This window comes from Poeciliopsis prolifica, unplaced genomic scaffold (assembly GCF_027474105.1).
Source record: "Poeciliopsis prolifica strain line A6 unplaced genomic scaffold, Auburn_PproV2 SCAFFOLD006, whole genome shotgun sequence".
Lineage (NCBI taxonomy): Eukaryota > Metazoa > Chordata > Actinopteri > Cyprinodontiformes > Poeciliidae > Poeciliopsis > Poeciliopsis prolifica.
In genome coordinates this window covers 5,305,031-5,332,767 of record NW_026562381.1, presented here as the reverse complement: position 1 = coordinate 5,332,767, position 27,737 = coordinate 5,305,031, and the positions used below count along the sequence as shown (strand labels likewise).

At 35.6% G+C, this 27,737-nt stretch overlaps 3 protein-coding genes across 4 annotated transcripts; 1 reads left to right on the top strand and 2 right to left on the bottom strand.

Annotated features, from left to right (window-relative positions):
* Nucleotides 1-19: 19 nt before the first annotated feature.
* Nucleotides 20-5,082, bottom strand: LOC129360650 (thiosulfate sulfurtransferase/rhodanese-like domain-containing protein 2). Its single transcript, XM_055030975.1, has 9 exons — nucleotides 4,802-5,082; nucleotides 3,708-3,991; nucleotides 3,507-3,615; nucleotides 3,283-3,402; nucleotides 3,061-3,166; nucleotides 1,827-1,942; nucleotides 1,524-1,682; nucleotides 1,011-1,149; nucleotides 20-889 (listed from the first exon to the last, which is right to left on the bottom strand). Exons 1-9 carry the CDS (start codon nucleotides 4,931-4,933, stop codon nucleotides 660-662), a joined length of 1,395 nt encoding a protein of 464 aa, XP_054886950.1. The 5' UTR covers nucleotides 4,934-5,082; the 3' UTR covers nucleotides 20-659.
* A 49-nt stretch (nucleotides 5,083-5,131) lies between these two features.
* Nucleotides 5,132-14,900, top strand: LOC129360649 (nuclear cap-binding protein subunit 1). Of its 2 annotated transcripts, none has more exons than XM_055030974.1 (23): nucleotides 5,132-5,358; nucleotides 6,682-6,770; nucleotides 6,899-6,999; nucleotides 7,082-7,238; nucleotides 7,321-7,428; nucleotides 7,701-7,822; nucleotides 7,930-7,999; nucleotides 8,726-8,941; nucleotides 9,012-9,109; nucleotides 9,651-9,714; nucleotides 9,799-9,909; nucleotides 10,207-10,271; nucleotides 10,758-10,820; nucleotides 10,914-10,988; nucleotides 11,132-11,232; nucleotides 11,338-11,460; nucleotides 11,707-11,809; nucleotides 12,364-12,457; nucleotides 12,536-12,639; nucleotides 12,717-12,834; nucleotides 13,010-13,153; nucleotides 14,055-14,168; nucleotides 14,334-14,900. In XM_055030974.1, exons 1-23 carry the CDS (start codon nucleotides 5,325-5,327, stop codon nucleotides 14,445-14,447), a joined length of 2,388 nt encoding a protein of 795 aa, XP_054886949.1. In that variant the 5' UTR covers nucleotides 5,132-5,324; the 3' UTR covers nucleotides 14,448-14,900. The 2 variants fall into 2 exon arrangements, with proteins under 2 accessions (XP_054886949.1, XP_054886948.1); XM_055030973.1 differs by having other exon boundaries at nucleotides 11,132-11,235.
* A 979-nt stretch (nucleotides 14,901-15,879) lies between these two features.
* LOC129360262 (solute carrier family 49 member A3-like) lies at nucleotides 15,880-27,718 on the bottom strand. Its single transcript, XM_055030366.1, has 10 exons — nucleotides 27,322-27,718; nucleotides 24,616-24,774; nucleotides 24,305-24,521; nucleotides 22,986-23,062; nucleotides 22,652-22,789; nucleotides 21,142-21,258; nucleotides 20,027-20,179; nucleotides 19,799-19,956; nucleotides 18,666-18,769; nucleotides 15,880-17,576 (listed from the first exon to the last, which is right to left on the bottom strand). Exons 1-10 carry the CDS (start codon nucleotides 27,466-27,468, stop codon nucleotides 17,416-17,418), a joined length of 1,431 nt encoding a protein of 476 aa, XP_054886341.1. The 5' UTR covers nucleotides 27,469-27,718; the 3' UTR covers nucleotides 15,880-17,415.
* Between the last annotated feature and the right edge of the window lie 19 nt (nucleotides 27,719-27,737).

Sequence of the window (27,737 nt, the reverse complement as noted above, 5' to 3'; positions counted from 1 at the left end):
CAACCACCTTTAGTTTATTGAAATCAACATGTCAGTTTATTTTAGTACTAGTTGGAATTAGATGATTAGAAAGGTCATCTAATTCCTCCAATTTAAGTTGACAATACAAAATATGCAAAATTAAGTTCAACATTTCAATAAAAAATGTATCCCTTACTTAATTTGGTTTTTTAAAAAACCAAATAGCTGCATACAGCTATCATGCATTCGTGGTTGTGGTTTGTATATGAAACACATGCAGCTTCTCTAACTGACACAATAAGCATCGCAAGGCTTGCATTACACACAGTGCATGTGAAATATTCTGCATATTTTTGGTTAATGAGCCTCATCAATTACTGGTTTGTACTTAAATATTGTTTATCCAGAGTTTGGAGCTGCAATATAAAAACTTAATGGGGGAAACAAAACAAAACACATCTGAAAATTTTTAATTACTGTCTGTACATTCTGAATATTTACATCATAAAATAAGGATACAATTCATAGATCCAGGAGGTACTTTTATGACTTCTCATTATATTTTAATTAAAAGGTTTCAGTAATTGATATATTTAGTTGTTTCTTATTTCATTTTCAACATTGCTATAAATTTTTTTAAAATAAATTTGCTCATTCCATTAATTATTTAAGACACTTTAAATCCAGATCTTATGTTGTTAAACATCCTGAGGGATTCTGGCCCGTGTGTCGGTGCACTCGCACTCTTCTTTGGGTTGCTGAACATCAAAGGCCTCCTTGTCTTGAGTCTCTCCTTTCCTTTGGCAGGATGGGCAGCAGGCGGTGCAACCTTTCTTTCTGCAGCTGGGACAGGACAACACCAACTGGCAGCAGAACTGGGTGCTGCAAAGCTCATACTGGTCCCATGGAAGGCCGCAATACCTGCAATCTGATTAGAGACACCAAGATTAAAGAACTCCAATGGAAAATGAATAACTTCCTGACAGTACAAGCTTTTCTTTAAGTTTGCACTTAAGGTAAAGGTAATGTAGTTTAATTAACAGTCCAACCTGCGATGACATCATTGTTGGAGGAGATGGTGTAGCGTTCATCGAACACGAAAAGTTTCCCTCGATAAAAACCTTCAGGGAAACGCTCCAAGTACTTATGGATTCCCCCTTTCAGCTGGTAAACCTCTTTACACACATCCTGCAACATTTACAGGTTAGATAAGAACAAAAATGTTTTATAAAACATGGAGAATGTTTAAAACATACATTTCTACTAAATACATTATCACTAAACACCTTCTGTAAAGGAGAATGATGAGCTTAATGGGAGTTAGCACCAAATCTGCATGATAACAAATTTTGCTGGACAATAAATTGTCCCAGTAATTATTTTAATAAGTGATATTATTTTCAGATTATTTTCAAGTAATACATTGATAATGGCATAATAATGAAAGTTAATCATCTCAAACAAATACTTAACACTGGGAGACATATCCAAAATTAAACACAGCAACCAAAAACAATAAATAAAACTCCAAAGGGAAGTTTTAAAACTAAGATTTGGCTTACTTTAGAGCGGAGGTAGGCAGATCCACGTTCACAGCGAATCCCTCCTGTGCAGTACATCAGAACCTTTTTGTTCCGGAACAGCTCCAGGTTCTGGTCGATGTAGTCTGGGAAATAACTGAACTTACGGATGTTTGGGGCCAGACACTGAGTGAACTGGCCCTGAGGGAAAGAAAAATTTAAATAATTCACAAGCCTTACTTCTACATCTTGCAGATTTAACAACCAGAACAACCGCACATACTTTATTGTTTTCAACTAATTTTTTGCTCAGTATGCCTTGCAATTATAACTATCAATACTTACAATTTTGCTCTCGTAAAAGTTGCGGCAGTCGAGGAGGATAGTGTCGTCGCTAGAATCTCCGTTTGCCAAAAGAGCTTCCACTTCCTTATGAAACTCTTCAGGGTCCAGATGAGTTCCTGGGAGGCCAAACAGACATTTAGCAGTTTTTACCAATCTTCCATTCAGTAACTTAACTATTTTCAGAAATTTCTTTGTTTGATATTACAATTAACCTTCAAGTTTGAATTATTCGGGCATAAAAGTAGACATAAATTCCAGGGATGAATAAGTGTTCTTTCCACACGTAAGAGAAAACGTAGCCAAGAACCAATTATTATGTTCCAACTGATAAGAAAGCACATAAGTGAAACTGGCAAAGAAACGGCAATAAAAAACATTATATTAATGAGAATTTGAAATGCTTAAATAACAAACAGGCCGGTTCTATTTTCACTCTTTTTCATCCTCTTTCCTAAAATAAAGGGTTTTTTCCAACTGAAAAAATGTAAAGATTCATCAGCCTTTCAACATTTTTTATTACCCTCAGGTTGTAACTCACTCACTCGCTGCAAGCTGTTACCATATTTGTCAGCATTTGAGCTTACCATTCTCTTTGTTGGCATGAAAAACAATTTAATGCGCTGCAGCTGGTAAAAAGTTTTATGATGCAAAATAAAGTTATTTGCAAGATTGTTATGATCAGAAAAACATGGTTAGGCCCTTGAGTTAGTCAGTTTTTCAGACTTGAATAATTTATAATTTAATAACATTTATAGAAAACTTGTCAGAAAACAATGATGTCATCATCATCATCAACTTTATTAAAGACATCAATAGGTACACATGAGAAAAAAAAGAAAATAATAATAATAACTAAAAAAATACTAATAAAATTTGTGTATCTATAAATTATTTTATGCAGCTAATGTCCAAAGATAAACTTTGACACATATTCAGAAACCTGGAAGAAATATTGATTAAATCACATCAATGATTAAAAAAAGTCTGGCTACTTTCTTTAAGAAATAATGAATGTGTTATTTATCACACCAGTATTTTAAAGTACTGGAAATAATTGTATTATAAAAATGTATATCAACAGTAAAACTAACTATTGATAAAGTTTAAATTTGAGTTGTAAAAGCTGACAATGAAAAAGCCACTCTAATGAACAGTAGAGTTTCCTACGATTATTATAGTTTATATATAGCAGCAGCAGAATTATAGAAGTGAAATTAGTAGAATGTTTCAGTACCTGCCAGCTTGTAGGACACAGCATCAGGATCAACTCCCATTGGGACAATCTCCTTAAAGACTCCAACCTTCAAGTCTGTAAAACACTCAGCACCTCCATCGCTGGTCTAGACAAACGTCAAGGAGAGAAATATTACAAATATTTCTACTAATTTACCAGGCTAGAAGTTTAATTGGCAAAACAAAGTCGCAAAATACAACTGCTTTTCCATCTGCTTCTGACCTTAAAATCTTCTTTTTCAATCTGGAAGGCAGGATGTGAGAGCATTGCACTGACATAAATATCAGTGGCCGCATTGGTACCTCCAACTGTCCCATTAATACCTTCTGCTGCCACCCTTATCTGAAGAAGATGGCCAATACATTTAAAAAAAGTTTAATTTTATGAAGTATTTCCCTTTTTCCAGTATTTCAACATTCAGCAGTACAGTGATAGAGTTCATTCACCTTGCCTGTTAAGTGAAGCTTTTCACATAAAGCTTTCTGCCAAGCACAGATAACATGGGGATCATCCAGCTGACAGTAATGATAATAAAGAAGAACCTTTCCAGGGCCGCTATATGTAAACAAGAGATAAACAGATAAAATCTAAAATGACAGAGAGCGTTAAAACTGTAGCAAACAGGAGAATATCTAATATTCGCTTACTTTATCACGTTCTCCTCAGAGAGGTGGCTGATATCTGGTATCCATACAGAAATGTCCGCTACTTCAACTTTGCATTCCTTTAGCGGCTCAGCCTCTTGTTCCAGCTGTTTTAGTAAATGTTCATACGCGGCTTCAGTGAGCTGCTGTATATCAGAATTATGACTTTTAGCCACATGTTTATGGATGGCAGAGTGTTCGCTGAAGGTTTGGCCACAGCAGCACCAGGACGCGTTTTCTTTATCTTGATAACCATTCTGCACGGATGCTACGAAGGTGGCAAACGACTGCGAAGGAGAGAAAAATGTGACATAGGAAATGTTTTTAAAAATGTAATCCTAGAAGATCAGTGTGGTTAAGCAGCTGATCTGGAGTCAGGGGTAAAAGTTTTACAGTGATCCAAATGTGTGTTTTTTTGCCTTTTTTTTTTAAAAAAAAAAAGTTAATTATAATAAAAACAAACAAAACAATTTTATACATTTTAAAAGATCTGAATAAGTATATCAATTAAATGCATGAGTTTAAGCCTGTCGATAATTCTCCAACATCTGGACCAAATGTTGAAAGACTGAACATTAAATGCATATCACAGGTTATTAACGTTATTGATTTTTTATTTGATATTTTTTCAATAGCAAATTATTTTTAGACAGTATAGTCTAATATTCACATTTATACACTAGAGAAGTCACTAATTTTACTTAACAAAATTTGGGATAAATGCGTCCAAAATTGGGTACACAATAATGTATTGCCTATAAGGTTATTTGAAGATTTAGCACAAGTTTGCGAGATCTTTCAAAGTAAAAGCTGTATTTTTACAGCTACATTTTAATGTCCGCTAATATGAAGATAAAATATTATTCTAATATTTGTCGCTGTTTTATGTCTAAAACTCATCGAGATCTATGCGGAGTTTCAAAATTAAAGCTCCTCAAAATCAAACATTTCAATGTGTTGATAAATTCCACTTCAGATCTTAAAGAAATGTGTCAAGAGTTATCTGGAAGTTTTCCTTTATCATTCTTAAATAGGAGGAATAACTAGAAACAGTTTCAACAAATAACACCAAGAAGCTGAATACAGTATATTCTCACCTTCCTCCTACAGAGGCTGTAGCATCTTCTTTGCGAGGCAGACAGCTGTTTCTCTTGTTTTAATTCGTTGCAAACTGAACTTTCAACCTCCCAGTTCAGGAACTCTGAGCAAGATGTTTCCACTGCCGCCATTGTTGTTTCTTGGTCTTTAAAAACAGCTTCAGGACAAGACTAAATAACATTTATTGTTATTTAAAAAATCAACATTTTTAAATAATCGTAATTTAAATATGTTATATTATTATTATTATTATTATTATTATGGCATCCCAAAAGATGACAGAGGACACATTTATTACAAACGTGCCAATTTGTAGGTCGGACGACAAAAGACAGTGGACGTTCCGTTTGAACCCGGAAAATCCCGGATGTGCTTCACTCGAATCAGACCGCTGTTATTGCCCTGCTGCGTTAGCATCGAGCTGAACCAGCAGAAAAGCAGCTTGTTTAACCGACTTTCTGTTTGTTTATTATCGCCGTTTTCCGTCGTGTATTTTTGCCTTTATAATAGGTATTACACATAATGTCAAGGAGGCGACATAGCGATGAGAACGACGGTAAGTCTGGACGTTAAATGCAGACGTTAGGCTAATAACGTTAGCGCGTTTTCGCTTCATTCACGCATGCTGCAGGGTTACATGTCATGTGATTTTATTTATGGGTTTTGATTGATATATCGCACAATTAAAACGCATTTAAACAAATATTAGTTTGTCTACTTAGTGGTATTGAATTACGAGTTGCTAGGTCATACTAAGAGCCGCGGCGGATTTAACTGGTTCTCTGACCGTTAGCCAGCTAACTGCTGAAATAGCTGTAATTAATATGGGGGCGGCAACTAATCAGATTTTTTGTGTGATTTGATGTCTAGTCAAAAATTCAAATGGTTCAAAAACAAAAGATTTTTCAGTACAAAATCATACACATTAATGTTAGCTAAATTGTTAATACTATGAAATGCTTGTTTGTGTTAAATGTATCATTTCCTCATAGTTTCAGTGAATGAAACAATATTCGGAAGTTGCTCAAATAACTCATTGTCTGCTGTTCTGGCACATCACAATATAAGTACATAAAAAAATACTTCGTTAAAAGCCTAGACATCGTTTAAGCAGTTATTCGAAAAAGTTGTTAATATTTTTTAGAAATTGCGTTTAAATTGTACTTATTTACGTACATCTGCACAACTTTGATTGAGGTTCAAGACTTAGTTTTTAAGTGCTTACATGCACAAGCTGAACACAAAGTGTTTTAAATAAGATAAAATCTAAAACAAATTTGCAAAACATTGAAACATAGACACTATTAAGAGTCTCAACTAAAATAGTATTTCTAACATTTATTTTAAAAAAAATAATGACAGCAAAATAAGTGTTGCAAATGTTACTTTTTATCTGTATCTAATAGATAAAAGTCTGAATTTTATGAAATATCTAATGTATTTTCTATACATTGATTTATATTTTGATGTGTGGCAGTGCAGAGTTATTGACAATCTGCTAAACTATTCAAGGAACTTAAGAATCAAGAGTTTTTCAGAGACATTATTAGTTTGTAAGATTCTTCAGGTATGCCTAAGGTTATGCCCTGAAGCAGCCAATGTAGCCACATGGCAGTCAAGGAAATAGGCACAATATAATCACACAAAACCCCAGGAAATATTTACTAAGGAACACTACAATATATGTTCCCCACATAAATATGTGGGAATTGAATATAGAAATAATTCAATTACTGATGTTTGCCCAGTTTAACTAAACGCAATCTTTTTGATTATCATTTGATTTGTGAGAAAAATTCAGTTGAGATGTGAACACATATCTACTGCTTGTCAAATTAACGAATAATAGTTTTTCCTTTGGATTGCTTTGACATACCAGGAGGTCAAGCTCATAAGAGGAGAAGAACATCTGAGCCCATTGAAATTGAAGATCGTCTGGAGTCTTTGATATGTCGCGTAGGAGAAAAAGTAAGAGGGCTTCTCGACATATTTTTAGCCTTTATCACATGAACATATAAAATGTGATTCCAGTTCTGTGTCATTGTTTTTCTGCTATATTAAATATGAAAACATGGTTTTTTTTTTTATGTCTTTAGAGCACCTCTTCCCTCGAGAGCAACCTGGAGGGCCTCGCAGGCGTCCTGGAGGCTGACCTTCCCAACTACAAAAACAAAATCCTGCGTATTTTATGTGCTGTGTAAGTTTGTGAACGTTATTTGTCTTTGTTGAGTATAGTTAGTTTTAGACGGTTGTTTCACTGATGTGCCATCTGTCAACAGCGCTCGCCTGCTGCCAGAGAAGCTCACCGTCTACACGACTTTAGTCGGTCTCCTCAATGCCAGAAACTACAACTTTGGTGGCGAGTTTGTGGAGGCGATGATCAGGCAGCTGAAGGAGACTTTAAAAAACAACCTGTATAATGAAGCAGTTTACCTGGTACTTTGACTTTTATCATTAAAATAAAATTGAACACCACATCAGTTTTTTTAAAGATAATTTATTTACTTCCCTTTTTCAGGTGCGCTTTCTGTCTGATTTGGTTAACTGCCATGTCATCGCCGCTCCATCTATGGTGGTAATGTTTGAAAATTTTGTTAGTGTTACCCAAGAGGAAGACGTGCCACAGGTAAAGTGTAAATATGTGGATAACTTTGTATTTCATATTATTGCATTTTAAAAATTTGTCATGAAAAATAACAAATTTTTCATGACAAATGTGAATAAATTTTATTTAGTTTTTGTTTAATAAACATCTAAAATATTCAAATAAAATTTTTGTATAAATGTTTTGCGGTTCTGATTGTGAACAGATTATAAGTAGCTGCTGCTGTGACCCTGCTGTGTTGTGCTCCTTTTTCCTTTCCAGGATTTTTAAACTGGTTTCATTTCCTTCCACAGGTTCGATCGGACTGGTTTGTGTATGTCGTTCTGTCCTGTCTTCCCTGGGTTGGGAAGGAGCTTTATGAGAAGAAGGACGTTGAAATGGACCGACTCCTCAGTCAGATTGAAGGCTACCTCAAGTGTGTTTCCCATATTTAGATTTTTTTTCATGCTTTTTCTGATCTGGTTTTCTATTTTTTTTTTTGTACTCTCACACTGTCCCACACTGTTCCCTGCATATATTTAGGAGGAGAGTGAAGACTCATGTTCCTATGCTGCAGGTGTGGACGGCAGAGAAACCTCATCCACAGGAAGAGGTGAGAGTGCTGCTATCCGGAGTGATGTGCTCTTGTGTCAGTTGGCAAACATGCTAGAGATAAAAGTCTCAATTTCTAATGATTACTGATAAAAATTTTAAACAACACAAAAGAACAACTTTAAAACTATTTGTTTCAACATCCTGCAAACCTTCACAATAAAAGCCTGAAGCATACATTGCTTATTGAGGCATATATTTTACATACAGAGTCCTCCTGACTAAGACAATCTGAATACTGTATTCCCTCACTGAGCTGCAGACTGCAGGACAGGTAAAGGACTGATGTGAGGTTAGTTTTATTTAATGATTGCTTGTAAAAAGTCTAAATGCTTAGTACAGCAAGTGATGATCTGGAGAGAGAAATTGAAATCAATTCCTGGAAAAGAAATCAGTAAAAGGAACTTTATGTAAATCAATTAATTTCATACACAGATACTCCAAATGATTTTATTTTGTTTACTTTGGGACAACTAATGAGAATTCAACATTCAGTTACTCAGAAAATTCAGTATTATGTATCTAAACGCGTATGAAAATCTGATGGCTACATTGTGGGCTACATGCTAATGTGGAAGACTGCTGACTTGACCATTTTTGGTATTGATTCCAAATTAATTTTTAAAAATATTACCTGACAGTGAATATTGTTAAATAGTAGTGATGTTGTTTTTCTTTCCTGTTCCTTGTATGCAGTTAGAATAACCTTTCCTCCTGTTCTTGTCAGTATCTGGACTGTCTGTGGGCCCAGATTCAGAAGCTGAAGAAAGACCGCTGGCAGGAGCGCCACATCCTTCGTCCGTACATCGCTTTCGACAGCGTTCTCTGTGAGGCGCTACAGCACAACCTGCCCCCGTTCACCCCGCCGGGACACATGCCTGACGCCCAGTACCCTATCCCCCGGGTCATCTTCCGCATGTTCGACTACACCGACGCCCCAGAGGTTCGTCCATCTCTTCTGAAGGACAGATAAGTTTAGCTTCAGAGGCTTTATTTTAATTTTTTCTCCGTAGGGTCCCGTCATGCCGGGCAGCCATTCTGTGGAGCGGTTTGTGATTGAAGAAAACCTGCACTGTATTATCAAAACCCACTGGAGAGAGAGGAAAACATGGTGGGTGGAGTGCATGAGGAAATAGTTACATAGCAGCTATCCTGCCACAATAAGCAATAAATTAACCATATAATAAATTAAAATGAGTGCCATAATTTCCATTTGAACAACAATCATCAAAGAGATTCTCCCCTTTAATGTTGAAAAACATTTGAACCTAGTAGAAAGTCGTCAGTCTGTTCTACCTGCCACTATTGCCTGTTTTCCCTGGGAAAGCTGAGTGATTATTATTTTGTGGGAAAAAAATTGGGTACAGAGACTTCATAATCTGTTTTAATTATTTTCATTAGTTTTTTGATTTTTTATTTAAAGTTTTCTGTGTTAAATACGCTTTAGAAATATGTTTTTATCTTTGAGCGCTTTATACACGTTATTGTGTATTATTATTATTATTAATATTATTGAAAACTGTTTGAAAATGGTAATATTGGTGTTTGTTGCAATAATTTCTGGGACAATTTATTGTCTAGCAAAATTTATTGTGATGTGTATTGCTCTGAACAAAAACACTAAAGCTGTGCTGCTGTTTTCTCCTGCCCAGTGCTGCCCAGTTGCTCAGTTACCCAGGAAAAAACAAGATCCCACTGAACTACCACATCGTGGAGGTATTTCTCTCTTTCATGATTCTTCCACACAAAGTGGAACAATCAAAACCTTGTGATTTACCAGTTGAGTTTTCTTTGTTTCAGGTGATCTTTGGAGAACTTTTCCAGCTCCCATTACCGCCCCACATTGACGTCATGTACACTACACTTCTCATCGAGCTCTGCAAGCTGCAGCCAGGGTCACTCCCTCAAGTTGTATCTTTTACTGTTTCCATGGCGAGAAAAAATGGAGACATTAACAATAATTGAGAATCGCGGTCATCCAGCATGAGTCTCAAGTCTCTTATAACGGCACAAAGTTGTTGTTTTTTTTTCTCCTTTTTAGAGGAATAATTGATGGTTTGAGTGGCATTCAGAGTTAATTCTGTTGCATTTAGTGGATAGAAACTTGTATTTGTCATTTTGTTTCAGGAGTTGCATAATGAGAACTTTACATACATTCATTGAGAAACCAGACTGCTGCTGTTGTTTACCTTTACATCTGCCTGACAGCTGGCCCAGGCCACCGAGATGCTTTACATGAGGCTGGACACAATGAACACCACCTGCATAGACAGGTAATAATACTTCATGCTAGTGGTTTCACTTGATTAAACATTCTAATTGAGTTAATTATGGGGTCTATAATTTAATTAATTGTATTTAAAAAAGCAACATTTTCAATTCAAAATCTGATTTTGCTGCTAAATTATTGAATAAATAGACATGAGCTCAACAACAGAGATATTTATTGTTTGTAATCTGTTATTTAGGTTATTCAACCATCAGATTGGTGCAAAATGCTATTAAACCCTTTAAACTTTTAAATGTTTCAGGAATCCCTGATCATTCATGGAATATCTTTGGACCATTAGAGCTGTAAATGTCTGTGTTGCTGTTCAGCATAGAGATGCTGTTTAGGCTTCTGTGATTGGCCAAGTCCTCTGGTCGTCACATCAGATCATTTTCATAGCAAATATGATCCTCTTAAGATCTCATTTATAAAAAAGATCTGTTTTGATAAATCTAACAAAATAACCCAATTTCTCTATTTCTTCTTGTAGATTCATCAACTGGTTTTCCCATCATTTGAGCAACTTCCAGTTTCGATGGAGCTGGGATGACTGGTGAGCGATGTGTGGCAGAGACATGTAATCTTTTTTTTAAAAACAAAGTAACTCAGAGTTTAGTTTAATCTTGTCCATGTTTCATCTGTAAAGGGCAGACTGTTTGACATTGGATTTAGAGAAACCAAAACCCAAGTTTGTCAAAGAGGTTCTGGAGAAATCGATGAGGTATAAAACATTTCCACATCTCAGTTGGAGATAATCAATATGAATTAACACGAAACTGAAGGAAAACATTCATTCTAATGTACTGTTTGTTGTGTAAATCTTGTTTACAGTGTAATATCCATATTTTGTTGCTTTAATTACAGACTTTCATACCATCAGAGGATCGTGGACATTGTCCCTCCAACTTTCTCCGCCCTCATCCCTGCTGAGCCCCTCTTTTCTTTCAAATATGGAGACGAGAATGGTAGTAAGACTCCCTTCCACTGTTCTATGTCATTACCTGCCTCAGAATAATACAAACTGGACTGAAATAACAAAATGTAATATTTACTTCTTTCTTTCCTCACAGCCTCATTGCCAGGTTACCCAGTTTCCATTACAGTTTCCAACGCCATAAAGAACCGAGCGTCCAATGAGGAAATCCTCGCCATCCTCAAAGAAGTCCCCAACCCAAACCAGGAGGATGATGATGGTTTGTCTGAGGTTTTATTCGTCGTTTGAGAGCAGATTGTACTTTTTGTAACAGTTTGGTAGTAAGGCTTTTCTCTTCTGTCACTAAGTCCTCCTTCTCTCAGTTTGTAAGATCATCTCTTTAGTGTTGTATCGGCACAGCATGTTTCATTACTTGTAAACTTTAGTTTGTTTGCTTTCCATCCTGCTGCTAATTATTTCTCTGTATTTTCGGTCACGTCTTCTTTTTTCTGTTGTGCTGATGCAGATGAGGGTGAAAGCTTCAACCCACTGAAGATAGATGTGTTTCTTCAGACTCTTCTCCATCTGGCAGCGAAGTCCTTCAGCCATTCCTTCAGCGCGCTCGGCAAGTAGGTCTCCAACTGCGATACGCCATTTGTCAAAACATGAAAACGACATGATTGATGTTGAGTTGGGAATGTGGCGTTGTCTGGAGTGAAGTCAAATGGGGATTTCTGAAACCAGATTTTAGTTTTGCATTGTGCTAAAGTTGGGCAATAAATAGATTTTTATTTTTAAAAAATCAAAGTTTTGGTTTTTGAAGGTTTAGCAGATGGAAAATTTTTACACACAATACATGATAGAAATACTTCATTTTTTAACATAAGGAAGAACTATATGAACTGAGCGGTTTCATGACGACGTTATCAAAGATGATTGGAATAAAAGCCGCTTTTTCTAAATGTCTGTCATTTGCAGTTTCTGTTTTAAAAAATGGAGGAAAAAGTATTTAAAATCAGAAGCGGTATGAAGAAATCTAACTTTATTTTTAAACTATATCGCTCAGCTCTAGGATGTGCAATATGAGGAGTCTAACAAGTCCTGATGATTGTTGTAGATATCTAAACGTGCATAATGACCAGTCAATGAATCCTGCAGATTTCGCTGTGTTGAATCCTTCCAGATTCCACGAGATCCTTAAAAACCTGACGGAAAGTGACGACGGGAAGCTGCACATCCTGAAAGTGGTTTATGAGGTGTGGAGGAACCACCCTCAGGTAAAAACGGCTCAAATGGAGACGAGGGATGTATGTGCTGGAACCAGAACGTAACGGGAAAAGACGTTTGTGTTTCAGATGATCGCCGTGTTGGTGGATAAAATGATTCGGACGCAGATCGTGGATTGTGCCGCTGTCGCCAACTGGCTCTTCTCTCAGGACATGGCTCACGAATTCACCAGGTGACATACACACCATCGTTTTTAATAAAGATCTTTCTCTTTTCATCTATAATCTAAAATACTTTTAACTCATTTAGACTTTTCATCTGGGAGATTCTGCACTCAACCATCCGAAAGATGAATAAACACGTGCAGAAGATCCAGAAGGAGCTGGAGGAAGCTAAAGATAAGCTGGAGAAACAGCAGCACAAGAGGGTAACCCCACGTCTTTTTTTATTTATTATTAAACTTTGTTGCTGTGGACTATTTAAACATAACCCAACAAATGTGACTACATTTAGACAGATTTGTCAGAACCTTAAAGATAAAAAAGTAAAAATGCACAACTGACGTTCATGACCTTAAACTCTGTCTGTCCGTGTCCTGACAGAGGGACAGCGGGGACGACGAGGACATGGAGAAGAACAGCGAGGAGGACGAGGAGGGTCAGCTGGAGGAGCAGATTGAGAGGCTGCAGGAGAAGGTGGAGTCAGCTCAGAGCGAGCAGAAAAACCTCTTCCTTGTCATCTTCCAGGTATGGCTGCTCAAAAACATTTCCAAAGCCTGGTCCACTGGTAAATATCTGGGAAAACAAACACATTCTGATATGTTGTGCCCTTTCATCCACACCAAAACTGTTTTATACCACCAAAATTATTCACAAAAACTCCAACCAAAATGGAGATGTGAGGAGAGCTCTCTAATTATGTTTGCGTGTGACCTTGGAAAAATGGAGATTTAGCGTCTCGCGCGACAAATAACAGTGCTTTGATACAACTCCCAGTGGACATCATCTTGTTTTGTTAACTTTATATTCAATGCTATTTAAAAACACATCAACACATCAACCTGTCCACACAAATAAACGTCCTCGCACCATGTTTACTTCCTAATAGGAAGTTGTGCTTGTTTTGAAGCAATTTGATTGGCTGTGATAATAATTGCGCTACACTGACGCTTATGGGTCTGGCATGATTAAAACCATAGTAAGTGGTGGATTTGTGTGGGTTCATGTGGATGAAAACTTACTTGAAATCAATCTTCTGTACAATATATATTTTTAAAAATGTAGTTGAGATATTTGTAGTCATTAAGACTTAGTTTTATATGTTCAAGCCCTAATTTTACAGTTTGCCATAAAATTGTAGAACTAACTAATATTAGGTAGTTAATTAGCAGATAAATCACCTGCAAATCTCGTAAATGTAACTTTCTAAGTTTCCACGTCACAATTTGAAATTGGAAAAATTAATTATTTACACTTCTAGTTTAGTTGGAATTAGTGTGACTTTCCATAGGAATAGTGACTACATATCATATCAAGACATTTTTATGACTTCAATTTGACAAAATACCAAAAAAAATTAGTTTTTTAATGATAAAGCTGATATGAAAATAGTGCAGAATATGTTAAGGATTGTCTGTCTCTCTCCTAGCGCTTCATCATGCTGCTGACGGAGCATCTGGTTCGCTGCGAGACAGGCAGCGTCGACATCAGCACACCCTGGTATAAAAACTGCATCGAGCGGCTGCAGCAGGTCTTCCTCATGGTAAACATCACTTTCCACTTATTACATAGTTAGAAGAATAAATCTTCCACGTGTTTGGTATCATTTTAACATTCAGTTTTTCCAGTAGTTCCATCCTTTATTATAAAACAGACATTTAAAATGCCTTACCGGGATTTTGATCTGACTTCATGTTTTGTCCTGCAGCATCATGGAACCATCCAGCAGTATATGGGAACTCTGGAGAACCTGCTGTTCACTGCTGAGCTTGACCATCACATCCTGGCCGTCTACCAGCAGTTCTGTGCGCTGCAGCTCTGAGAGAAAACGACTACCTGAGGAAATTCTTTGTTCACGCTTAATGTGAAACAGTAAAGCGTTAGGAACTACTAGCTCTTGCATCAAGAATCTCTTCAGATGTTTTTTTTAAATTTTTATTTATCCGTTTTGTGTTCGGTGCCAATGTGGTCAGTCACATGCAGCCATAGCTGAATACATTTCTCAGAATATGAATCCAGCTGGACTCATTCATTAGTTTACAGTAACGGTCATTTTTATTTTCTTGTTTTTCATGCTTTTTGGGTTTAGTTGACTTTTATCTCCTGCTCGTGTTCTTATTGAATGGATATTTTTTAAAACTACATGAACTGTCTGGGTTCAGACAGAGTGGTAGAAACGTATGCAGGAGAGACGACCGAATCCAGAGAATGATCTACTTTTTTATATTTGTCTTCTGTGGAATTAGGAAGTAAATAAAATTCTCCAAAGTCTTTATCCACCTGCTGCTTTGTGTCTTCATTGTTAAATAGAAACTAGGTGCTGCAAGACCTGTAATTCAAAAACAAATTCATTCTAAAAACGATATCTGAAATAAAGAAGGTGGGAAAATTAAACACCATTTCTTGTGTTTGACCTTAAAATAAAATGTCCAGCGAAGTTAAGAAGTCTGGCACAGACTAGAAAGAACCCAACTATGAAAAATCTAATGCTTGTCTGCAGTTGTAGACAAACATCCAACTAGTGGTGGTTTTACATATATTTAACTTGAAACGTTAAATATTCCAGAAAAACCTTTTTAATGTTTCCATTGTCCAAATCTAGAGCAGTTGATGCGTTTCTGTTGATTGCAAAAATTTAAACGTTTCACAAACAAAGACAAAAGGTGTAAAAAGCCAAAAATGTTCTTATTTTTTCGTTAGAAAGCTAAATAAAATTTTATTACGTGTCTATTAGAAGGACAGCAGAGTCGCATTTTGGAGATAAATTATTTATATTTTTTCCTATTTATGATTAATCTCGTTAAATGTAACAGTTCAGAGGTAAAAAAAAAAACAAAAAACTCAGACTATAGCTTTTAGTCTGAGTTTTATATGTTATATATATAATATATATATTATTATAGCTTTGGGCTCCATCTGATTCCCTTCACTAACGGCTCTGGTTCGAGGCGTTTCATCCCCGCTGTTGCTAGGAAACGGGTGATGCATGCTGGGATAGCGCAGGTCAGAAGCGAGGAGATGGTAATAATCACATCTAATGTGATAAATGAGCCAAAACGTTTTTAATCAAAGTCAATTCATCATCATTAGTATGTGGGATGATAAAAGTTCAGCTCTGATTTCTAATAACATGAGAAAGAAAGTTGTTAATTCCTCAAATGTTTTGAATAAAAGCGAAAATCAGGCTGAAATAATTGGCTTTTTTTGATTACAAAGGTCCGGATTTACACCGTTGTGGATGAAATCATGCTGGCGAGGACTCGGAAAGGCTTTATTAAAGTTTCAGTAAGAAAACCTCATCTCATATTACAAAAATATACAGAAAGGAAAACTTGGCGAACAATCAAACTGTCGCTGTACCGTACAAAGATCTTCTATAAAAAAAGATGAGCCACTCCAGTTTTCAGGTAGACATTGAAAATACCTGATTCAAATGTCCTTTGTTTAAAACATACAATAAAACATGACATTCACGTGAAATACATATTTACGTACAGTTGTCAGATTTAAAATTATAACTCAGGAAAAAAAAATATACTAAAATGCATAAAAATTCCCCTATTTTTATCCAATCGAAACAAATTTCAAGCTGAGAAAAAAGTGGAAAAAAAAACCTCCACAAACAATGGAGTTTGTGGATTTCGTGGATTTTTAAAATCCAAAAGAAACATTTTTATTAAGTGGTTATAAAACCGTTACATTTTACATTTTAATTGATACACTAATGCTCAGTTGGATTTTAACATCAAATATTGACAAACAGGACAAACGTTTTATTTGTTTACCATGATGCTAAGTTAACCAAAGCTAGTCAAATGTATTTTCGTATTTTTTTTAAGCTCTGAGATGGCAACACATTTTTTTACATGTTTAAATTACATGAGAACAGTTAAGAATGTTGTTAAGGGTTGTTTCCCTGGGCAGGTTTAGTTTAGTGCAACAACCCTTCAAGTGTTTCTAATCCTTTTTTGTTTTTCTACTTCAGCACATAATCAATGAGGTATTTCATCTATGTTAAAAAGTACCCTAATTTCTTCCATCAGTAAACCTGGTGAGAGTTTTCTCTCCATGACAAGTTTAAAATATGAAACATGTTGTGCATACCTACCTGGAAGAGTTATTAGCAAAGGCTTCCTTCACATCAGACCCTGGATGGTCTTAGTTCAATGTGAGGGAAGCCAAAACAAACACAGGATGAAAACAGAGACAGTAGTGATTAAATTATTGTACAAAATTTGCAGTTTAGTATTTCAATTATGTTCATTAATTATAACAAGAGTAAAACACAACTAAAATGCTCCAGGATGCAAAAACACTAAATATTACCAAATATTTTTGGACTAGTTTCTAATGCAAATATCGTAGATAAGCAAAACTTTTCATCAAGATATAAGAGTTTGTTTTAAGCAAATAAATCCTTAATATTGATGAAAAATGAATAATTTTATTTGCAGATTAATTCATTTGTAACTTATGAAAATTGTCTTGTAATAACCGAAATAATCTGCCAGTACTTTTTTGACCATATTAAGGAATTATTTACTTAAAAGTTACATGTAAGTTAAGTTTTATCTCATTTCAAATGGTAAGATTTGTTTGTTTTATAGTGCAAGAAATTGCAAATGACTTCTTTTCTCTTTTGAAGCAATAGAAAGCATGAATAAATTGTTCCTGGTTCTCTTTTAAGAATCATTATCAGAGAATCATATTGCACAGGGATATCTGGATTCGACAGGCATAACACTTAGAGGCCGGATCCAACCCGTAACTGTCTTTTGTTTCCATTTCCTTCAGTTCTCGACTATTTGGTAGGAAGTGGTTGTGTCGTTATTCTCTCTGGTCTCGTAAGCAGCTTGTTTTTCCGCCTCCAGCCGTCTGTAGCGGGTTTGGAAGAAGACGAGGAAGCAGCAGGTGAAAACACTGGACAGTCCTGCCATCACCATCATGGGCACTGAAGAGAGGAGGAGCAAACATTTCATGAAAAAATAAAATTAAAAAAGGATTAAGTAATTAAATATTAAACACTTCCCTACTGTTATTTTTTATTCTTTAGATGGTTTGTTATTTAAACACTGGATTTCTGAAAAAACATTGAGTAAAGTTTATTTGTATTGCAAATTTTAGCAACAATGCAGCTCAAAGTGCTTTACATCACAAAAACATCATAAAGTCACAATGTGAAAACATTGCAATTTGTCAAATTGCATAATTAAAATGATTGATTTCAATTTGGCTTTTTTTGAGAAGAAAAGAGTCATTTAATTCAAAGATTAGACCAGAGGTTCATCGTTATTGTAAAAAACATCTTATCATAAGAATTTTGATTTATGGTTGTCGATAAATTTCTATTAATGACGTCAAATAAAAATAAAAAAGAAGTCTAAAATTTATTTTTAAGATTTTCTTTATGTTTTGTTGCATGAGAGCATCAATCAATATCAGTAATTTAAAAATATGATTCAATTATATAAATCACAATTTTTGTAAATAAGTGACGTCGTGAATAAACTTGTTCAAATGAGCATATTTGTCAAGAACAGCAATTGCATTTGCAGTGCTATGAAAGCTCTGCCATACAGCTACAAAAATAAATTATACATTGTTGTTTAATCATTATTTTTATTGTTATCACAATAGTAACCCAAACACGTTAATAAAATTCTAACTCCATATTGCCCATCTCCTAGATTAGACTTTATTTTGTAATTTTTAGTGCAACATTATGTTGCTGTTGCAAGAAAGATTTATATATCTTAAGGATTTTTACACATTTTTGCCAGAGTTTCCAATAAATTTGTACTTTCTGGTAACATCTTATGAATATTTAATAATTTTATATTGAATAACTGTTGTTCATATGTTTGTTTTACTATATTTATTGGGAAGTTATATGGATTTATATGTATTTTCCAGCAGAATGTACCATTTAAATACATTTAAATTTCAGAATGTAGTTGTAAACATCCTTGCGTTTGAATCCTACTTTGAGTGAAGCTTTACTCTGAACAAAGTGAAACAGGTGTGGCATCATGTGACCAACCTTTCCAGCTCAGCACTGCGTCTCCGCAGGTGGAGAGCGGAGATTCGGTGATGGGTTTGGTCACAGCCTGCAGCAGGATGATGTAAACAACCGACTGCACCTGCCTGCAAGAAGAAAACAAGAATCACTTTCACCTCAATACAAAACTCACAGACACTAATCAGGGTTCATTTCAATAAAACAAAATAAAGTTGTATAATTTATCATTTTGTATTTAGTTTCTTAAATCCTATCCAGATAAACCAGATGTTAAACACCTGATGCTGTATCATTTCAACCAAATGGATTAAGAAGCTAAAGTGAATTCAGGTTTATGCAGGATGACAGAAAGAGACATTTGATCTGGATATAAATAATTGAATAAATAAATAAAACTCTATTTTCTGGTTAATATGGTATAAATCACATTATAACTACATAATGTCTAACTTGGTATAAGTTACTTTAGTGGCTCAGGACATTAAAGGTGTCAGGAGGACAAAGTACAATTAAATCATTTTAATGTTCAATATATTAGTTACTATTTGTTTATTTATACGTGGAAGCCTAAAGTATTTTTTTAAACGAATGTTGTTTGTTTTCTGTGTGTCCATTTTATTTTACTTGTTATTTTTATCCTTTAATAAACATTGATAATCCTTGAGAAAATCCAATATAATGTTTATGTGCAAATGGCAATAAATGATTTTCTATTCTATTCTTGTTCTAGTTTCTAGAGCAAATATCTGTACACTTGAAATAAGGTAAAATAAATTTACAACTAACTTTTTAACAAGATATAGGAGCTTGTTCTAAGTTAATAATTAGTTAATATTGATGAAAAAGAAGCAGAGTATTTCATTTATAATTTGAGAAAAATGTCATGCTTTAAGCTGGTTCCATCTGCCAATGGAACCAGCACTTTTCATCAGTACTTCAGAATGATTGACTTATAACAAGCTCCTACATCTCGTTATAAGGTTTACTTGCAAGTTACTTTTATCTTAAAAATAAAACTAAAACCAAAAATACTTGATAAGATTTAGTGTTTGTAGAAACATTATTTCTCTTTTTTTTCAGTAACCTTAAATGTGCAACAACCTTAAACGTTTAAAGGCTTCAGCCATGTCCCATCATGCAAAGCGTTTTGATACCCTGAAACAAAGATGAGCCCAGCCGAGGTGGCCTCTCCGACCGGGTACGAACTCTCCACAGACAGCTCCATGGCCACAGGGTAGATGGAGAATCCGAAGAAGCCAAAGAGAGAGCAGACGGCTGCGACAGCGACCTTCTGGTGAGGCATCAGACTCACCTGAGACGCAAACAAATATCATCACATCTGAGTTCACTCTACCGGGAGTTTTCTTCATTCAGTTTCTCACCACTGAGAAGGCGATGCACGTCAGAGTGGAGAGGCTCAGGCCGATCTTTGTGACCTCGGTGAACTTCTTCGTCTTGTCCACGTAGACGCCGACGGCACCGGCGCCAACGATGCCGAAGACGATGAAAAGAGCGCCGCAAAGGCCAGCGAAGTCCTGCAGAGGTCAGATTTCACAACCTGAATATTGCTGCTGACAGCACTGCGATGCAGAGGTTTGGAAACTGTTTAACCTTTGACATTTAGTCTGATTTATGCACAAAGTAATGTGTAATTGTGAAAGGAAGGAAAGTGTAAAATACTTTGGGAAAATTTGGCCTTAATGGAAGAAGAAAGTCACTATTGAAAGAAAGTCGTTCTTTTAAGGTTTTCTACAATTCATACAGTGGATGCAGAAAACTAGGGCTGAAATTATTAATTAAATTAATTAAAATAATCATCAAGTAATTTAGTAATTGATCAATCATTAATTGGAGTATATAGATGCAAAATAAGGCAAATCGCTAAAGGAACGTCAAACTCAGAGCAGTAATTAACTCAGAACTACAAAAAATATGGATATAAGATGAAAAAATATCTGTAAAAAGTGGTTATATTATTAAGTTGACTCAGTGAAAAAACAGAACTTTTGTGCAGTTGAAAACTCCCTGAGTGGTGAAACACGGCAGTGGAAGCAACATGGTGTTCTTCAGCAGGGGCAGTGAAGCTGGTCTGAGTTGATTTGGCAAAGAATAATTACCAACATGGTGCTTAATGGTTTTGCACTTTTCAGATTTTTTTGCAATTTTTTACTTTTCCACTACTTGTTCAATGAAATCAATAAATTAAAAGTAGTTCCTGTGTGCAGCTTAATCAAACTTCTTTGACTGGTTTCCTGAAGAAGAATATTACAAATAAATATCCTTTTTAGGAGCAGTATTCGTGTTTTTGTCGCTACGACTCCTGCAACCCTAAAAAAGAAGTAATAAATTGTTCTTTTTATCACTTTTATCATTATCAAAATAGCACTGTATCATATCAATGCTCAAAAAGACAAAGTTTTACACAGTTTTGCCAAAACAGACCTTCTACTACTGTGCATAGAATGATAAAACATCTGTAGCTTGAATGTGTTCTTACGTTGCTGTATCCCTTCACACACAGGATCTGGTCCAGCAGCGTGGAGAAGCAGGTGAAGACAGCGATGCCGGAGCCGAAGCACAGCAGCAGGATGAGGTACGGTTTGTTCTTCAGTAACTGCAGAAGAAGAACGGCAAAGGACTTTAGCAGTTACTAATCATTTTTATTAATGAACACTTTTTAGAAAATATTATTTGTACCTCTTTAAAACAACAACAATAATAACCTTTAAGTAGGTATTAAACACACTTTCCATTAACTCCACATTTCTATGTTTGTTTGTTTTTTTTATTTTAATCTTCAATATTGTGTTTTAATTTGTTGGAAGTAAAAAAATTATAATTAAAAGAAATAAATGCTTGAAAACATCTGTCTAGATTAATCTATTTCACTCAGTGAGTTACTGAAATAAAAGAACATTTAAATATGAACCTAATTCATTCAGATTCACTTGCATTATGATCTACAAAGATAAAATGTTTTAGTCCAGCAAGGGGAGATATTTTAAATGTCAGATAATTTTCTACAATAAATTTACATTTTAAACAAGTTTTGAATGTTCAGATGCTACAGTTTATAAGGTTTAATGGATTCAGTGTTAAAATTAAATTTCAGTCAGGCAGCTCACTGAACACCTTTGTTCTCTGCACTTAACTGTGTTTCATTTATTGGTTTTCTCTCATTTGTTCTGATGTCAATTTCTTTTTGAACTTTAAATTCAGTTTATTTATGTTTGCATGTATTGGTGATGAAAAACTATTCATTTATAAATCTCTTTTTATGAAATTAGTGCAGTCATAACATTTTAATCTTAAATCAAAGCGTGTTAGGGTCAAAATTAAACATTTGTAGGCGTAAAATGGCTTTTTTGTTTAAGACAAGCCAAACTGGTAAAAGAGAGATTATTAGAGGTCTTTGACTTCTTCAGTAATCATATTGATATCTATAAGTTTGCAGCTTGAAAACCTCGGTTTTAGGGAAATTAATTAAATTAGAGGTTTGATTCTGCTGAGAAATTTCTTTTCAAATTTCTGCTGAAGGAAAGATTTAACTTTGACGAGCAGAAAACAGAGAGTCGTCTTTATGTTCAGCCGTCCTCTTCCAGCTTTTCATTTTTCCAGGACATTGGTAGGTTGGAGAGGTTGAGGTTTCAAGGTCTTAATGAAAGAAAAGAGCAGGTTAAACACATTTCACTTATCATCTGATTTCATCTGGAAATGAAATCAGATGATAAGTGACTCAGCTTTGTGCAACAGTAGAAACTGTAGATGTTTTCTTTGTGTTCGACTTTCCAACATTTGTAATACTTCTGTTTATTGAAACATCTACTTTTAAAGTTCAAAGTGAATTAAGATGCTATTTTTTTCCAATAATAAACTTAAGGATCAGAGTTTAAAGGGAAATTTGGACAATTATTTTGTTGTTTTTCTAATTTTAATCTAAAAATCAGCTTGATGCTGCTTTACATTTCTGCCTTTGCTCTCTGTGGTTCATTTGTCTGCATTTTTACCAGTTTCAGACCCTGAATGAACGGCTCTGATCCGGAGGTCTCGGCGCCGGCTGACGGTGGCGCTGGGGGTTTGCCGCTCCGTATCCCCACTGTTGCTAGGAGACAGGTGATGCATGCTGGGACAGCATAGGCCAGCAGCTAGAGGAGGGCAATAATCACACATAATGTGGTGATGAATGGGCCAAAATATGGCAAATAAAAAACAATTCATCATCATTAGCAGATGGAACAATCATATTTCTAGTAACGTGAGAAGAATACTGTTAAACATGATTCCCAAAATAATTTGTCTGAACGGACTGGGGAATTTGGTTATTTGATGACTTAAACTCACCAGTTTTGGGATTTGAGTCGATGTTTTGGCGATCACAGGAGAAATAATGTTGGCGAGCAAAATGCCCAGGGGATTCGCTGAGGAGTGAGAGCAGAATGAGCAGCCAGTTTACCAGTTTCTGTTCCCAGTTTCAACGTCTGAGTGACTGAATCAAAACATTTGCATGTCAGAGAAATAAATCTTTCCCTAAACAATTATCCTCTCAACATCTGCTTATTTTACCAAACAGATTTTTGCTTATTTTTTTGAAGACTTTGTGTTTTTATTTCTGCGAGAAATGGAGGACATGGGTGACTTCCTTTAAGTTTTAATCACATGTTGAAACTGACCCAGTTCCCCTTTTCACCCAGGAGAAAAGAGACACATGGTTTTAGATTATTTTCTTATTTTCCAAACATAAACTCCTCTGATGGTTATTGAAATACCTTTAAACTGATCATAACCAATGCAAGTTTAATCATTTTTTTAGGTTTCTGGTGTAATAATTGTAGTACATTTACACAAATAATGACTCTGAAAGCAACAGGAATATTGTTGTATTTTTCTTTTTTTATTATAATTTGGAGACTGTGGATATTTTCAGAATGAAAGATTACCAAATCCTGAACTAATACTTTCATTTTAGTCCTTCGGGGAAAATTAAACACTAGTGAAAGCTGACACAGTTTGGTGTAGCCTGTATTTTGTTGTAATTGGATTTGATAGATTTCTCATTATGTTGGAGTTTTAAAACTGTTGCTCCAGATCAAGTATTGCTTTAATCCTGTTGTGTCTTTAACCTTCAATTTGGGCTGGTTTTTATTACTGGTTCCAGTATTTCAAAATGGTAATCTTCTAATTTCCAGGCTAATTGGACAGACTGATAGATGTATAAATGGACCAAAATCTAATAAAAGCATCAACATTTACATAATTTACCTATTGTCCAGTTTCCAGTACGGACAGATCGCTGCTCTTTAACTTTTAGTGAGTCAGATCTACAGCTGAAGACAACAATTGCTCAAATAAGCAATTATGCTGCCAATTATTCTGACATATTTTACAGCTAGAGAATTCAACAAGCTCAATATTTAGTTTTTATTTTTTTCAATGGCTTGCAAAATTATTCACATATTAAACAGAGATGTTCAAAGCCGAATCCTGGTTTAAAATTCTCCATAACTTTTCCCCTGAGCTGTCTGGTGTGTTCCTTAGACTTTATGATGCTGCCTCAGGCACAGTCTACCCATGTCTTATGCTGTTTGTTTTGCTCTCTTGGAGCCGTACACAGTAAATTCCAAAGTAAATGATCATAAGCTTTACATATAGGAGTTCCTTACACATGGAGGCGATCATGTTGGCTGTAGCTCGCTGGCTGTCGGGGAACCAGAGGGCGGCCAGTTTGGTGGGGGTGAAGACGATGAGGGGCTGGGCGAGGGCGCCGAGCGTCTGACCCAGCATCACTGCTGGAAACTGGAGCTCAAATCGAGCCGGCGGCAGTGTGCCGAGGAAACGCAGCAGAGCTCCAAGCATGTTCAGCCAGGATCCCAGGATGAGCTGTAGAGATGTCAAAGGTCAAAGGGCCGCAGCAGATTAAAAAGCTCGTCTTAGCTTCTTCTTAATTTTTCAGAAATGTTCTCTACACTCCTACCGTGATCCGTAAACCGAGGGTATCCAACATCCAGGTGGTCCCGAAACTGAGCGGTATGGCAACCACCATGAAAACCAGTGACAACCAGTTAATGTCCTCCAGACTGACCTTTAGGTACTGGCCTGACTGGTCTGCAACTGGTGCAAAGGTAAGCCATATCTAAGAGGAAATAAAGCATTTTATTAGATATTTTGATGAGAATACTTGACTGATAAAATACATGTGATGTTATTTTTTTTTGGAGTAATTTAGGAGAGCAGCTTAATTATTATTTTAGTAATAAATCATTCTATCAATTCTTATAATTAAGCAGATACTTTAACACTTAAGATTATTTAATGAAATATTAAAAATATATAGAAGTGCAAATAAACAAATAATTCATTTTTTAAATAAAAAAAACATTTAATTTCCTAACTGGTAATAACACAGCATTTCTTTAATGAACACTCGATCATTTGTAGCAAAGAAAAAAAAATACATCAGCATGTGAAAAGGTGAGACCTTTCTACTTTACTTGACATCAGTACAGTGTGGGGCTGATCTGAGTGTTTTTTATAACGTTTGTCTTTTTTTACATAAGAAATCAGGTGAAACTAAAACTATGTAATTTGAGGAGTTCTGGTTTAAACCTTTTTACAAAAATGTGGATTTTTTTTCCATCTTAAATGCAAAATGTAGATATTTTTTGTACAGTTTGAACTTAGAAACTCCTTTATTTATGTTGTTGTTTCAGAAAATGCCGTTTTTTGAGTCTATATAATCTAAATGACTAATTGATTACTAAATTAGTTGATTGTTTCAGCCCCAAATGCATTTTATCAGGGTTAAATTTGAGAAGCATTTTCATTGTTTTTCTTCCCCTGGTGTTGGTCTGTTGCATAAAAACTCAATAAAATACATAAAACTTTATAATTATGGGAAAACTTTTGCAAGGTACTGTGGGGTTCACCTGCTTAACACTGAGACAACAAAAGAAGAACCCGCACTTGTCTATTCTGGGTACAATGAACTCGTTTGTAAGCAGATTTGGACAAACAATGTCACCATTGTTCACAGCAGGGTGAAAGGTTTCTGAGGGGTTTTTACTTTTTGACACTTTGCTTTGTTTCCTCAGTGTTTTAGGAATCATCTTGCAGCTCATTTTTCATGTTTTGTTACAATCCTATTGAAATCTTACAAATACAACCATAAAACACAATAATATCCAGATTGATCCTTAATCAAGCATTCTTTTCAATGGCATTCATCATGGGCAATAATACACTTCCTATGAGTGACCCTACCTGTGGGCCTGCAGGTTTTTATAAATCCTGACCCCTATGGGACTCTTAATGTCACACTGATTAATGTCTAACTGGCTCTTCAGCTGTTATTTGCCACATCATGAATGCCTCTCCTCCAGCTGAGCTTCTTTTGTGAGCGAAAACACCAGCTCCCTGGAAACAATAACTCCCAACGCAAGCACAAATCCCGCCGGGGCTTCAGATATGTGAGGGAGGGGCTCAGATTGTGTGACTGAGAGCGGCACACTTGCCTCCAGGCACACTCAGCTTCACAAAGACAATGTCCCCTGGGAGTGATATCAAGTTATGCAAACACTAGAAGGAACCACATGTCACAGTAAGTCAATGAATTTGCCTCTACGATGTCTGTATCGGTAGAAAATAATGGCAAAGTTTAACAGTAAAAAAAATTCATTAAAATTAATTCAGATTTTCCAGAGTTATTTTAGATGGAGTCAGCTATGGGCAAGAAGGGTGTCCTGTAGCAGTTTGTATTACAGCAAATTTGAAAAAGCCTCTGACTGAAGACACTGTTTCAATGCACACTGTAGCCTTGGCTACCTTTATCCACCCAAGTTTTCGACCATCTGGTATTTAACATCACAGCTTTATATATCCACTTTGTTTTTTAAATCACTGTCCATTGAGGCAATACTGAATTGTAAATGATAGATTGTAGTGAAAAAATGTTTAAAGAACCTTAACAAGCTGAAATGGTGTGTTTTCCAATTGTAATCAGAACTGAGAAATTTTCATTTCCCAGTCAGAAAAATCAACAGGAATGTCCCGAGAAGTCAGATTTTCTACTGGGAAAGTGGGAGAAATGACTCACCCAGTTACGACTTACAAGACCGACTGTCAAAATGGCTGCCCCTCAACAACAGTACGCTGTGTTGGAAACATGTATTTTACAAGACATTGTTGTAAAAGTGCACTTAAAGTTTACGTTACATGTAGCTCTAAACTAAACAAATTAAAAGTGGTGTATTATTATGAAAAGTAAAGCTTAAAACGATGTTAAGAAGAACGTTCTATTTAATTTTCCTGACTGGAACTACAAATGGACTGCACTATTGAATCTCTTACACTCTTTGATGGGTAAAGAGTGACAAAGAAAATGACAAAGAAAATTTGATCATTTTAATGTATGCCTCTAAAACTTGATCAAAGTCTTAATCAATGAAGCAGCATTGTGATTGGATCTGGATTTAAAATGTTGCATAAAAATATTATTACACAGTAACTATTTTTTTTTGTTCAACATATAAACCCCTCAACCTTAAGTAATTCTCAGTAATATTCAGCATTATCACAACTACTACAATAAGTATTATTGACACAACTATGGTTCCATACAAGCCTGAATTTGACAAAGTTTTCCTCCATAGAAAGTCATAAAACCGTGGATGAAATGACTCACCGTGGCGTTGGAGCAGTTCAGCAGACACAGCACCAGCAGCACAAACCACCTCCTCTTGTAAACTTTAAAACTCAGCAGCCTGGTCGGTTCTGGATTCCCAGAAACAGCCCCGTAAACGGTCCGAATGTCGCTGGTCGTCTCGTCCATGACGACTTACAGAGTTATATTACCTTATTATTGATTAGTTTTTTTATGCTAGCTAGCTACGAACGCGATGTTTGGGACATATCCCAAAGTTTAACCTGTTGATCTTTGTCAACATGTCCGTAAATGTCCGAAGAGCAAGAAAGTAAAGATCAGTTCTGCGGTTTTCTGATAAACTTTAAAGACATTTTAACTCACAACGAGACGCCGGTTTGACAGCTGGAAAAGAAGGAAAACATAATATCGCTTCAACAATCAGGGAACGTCATTGT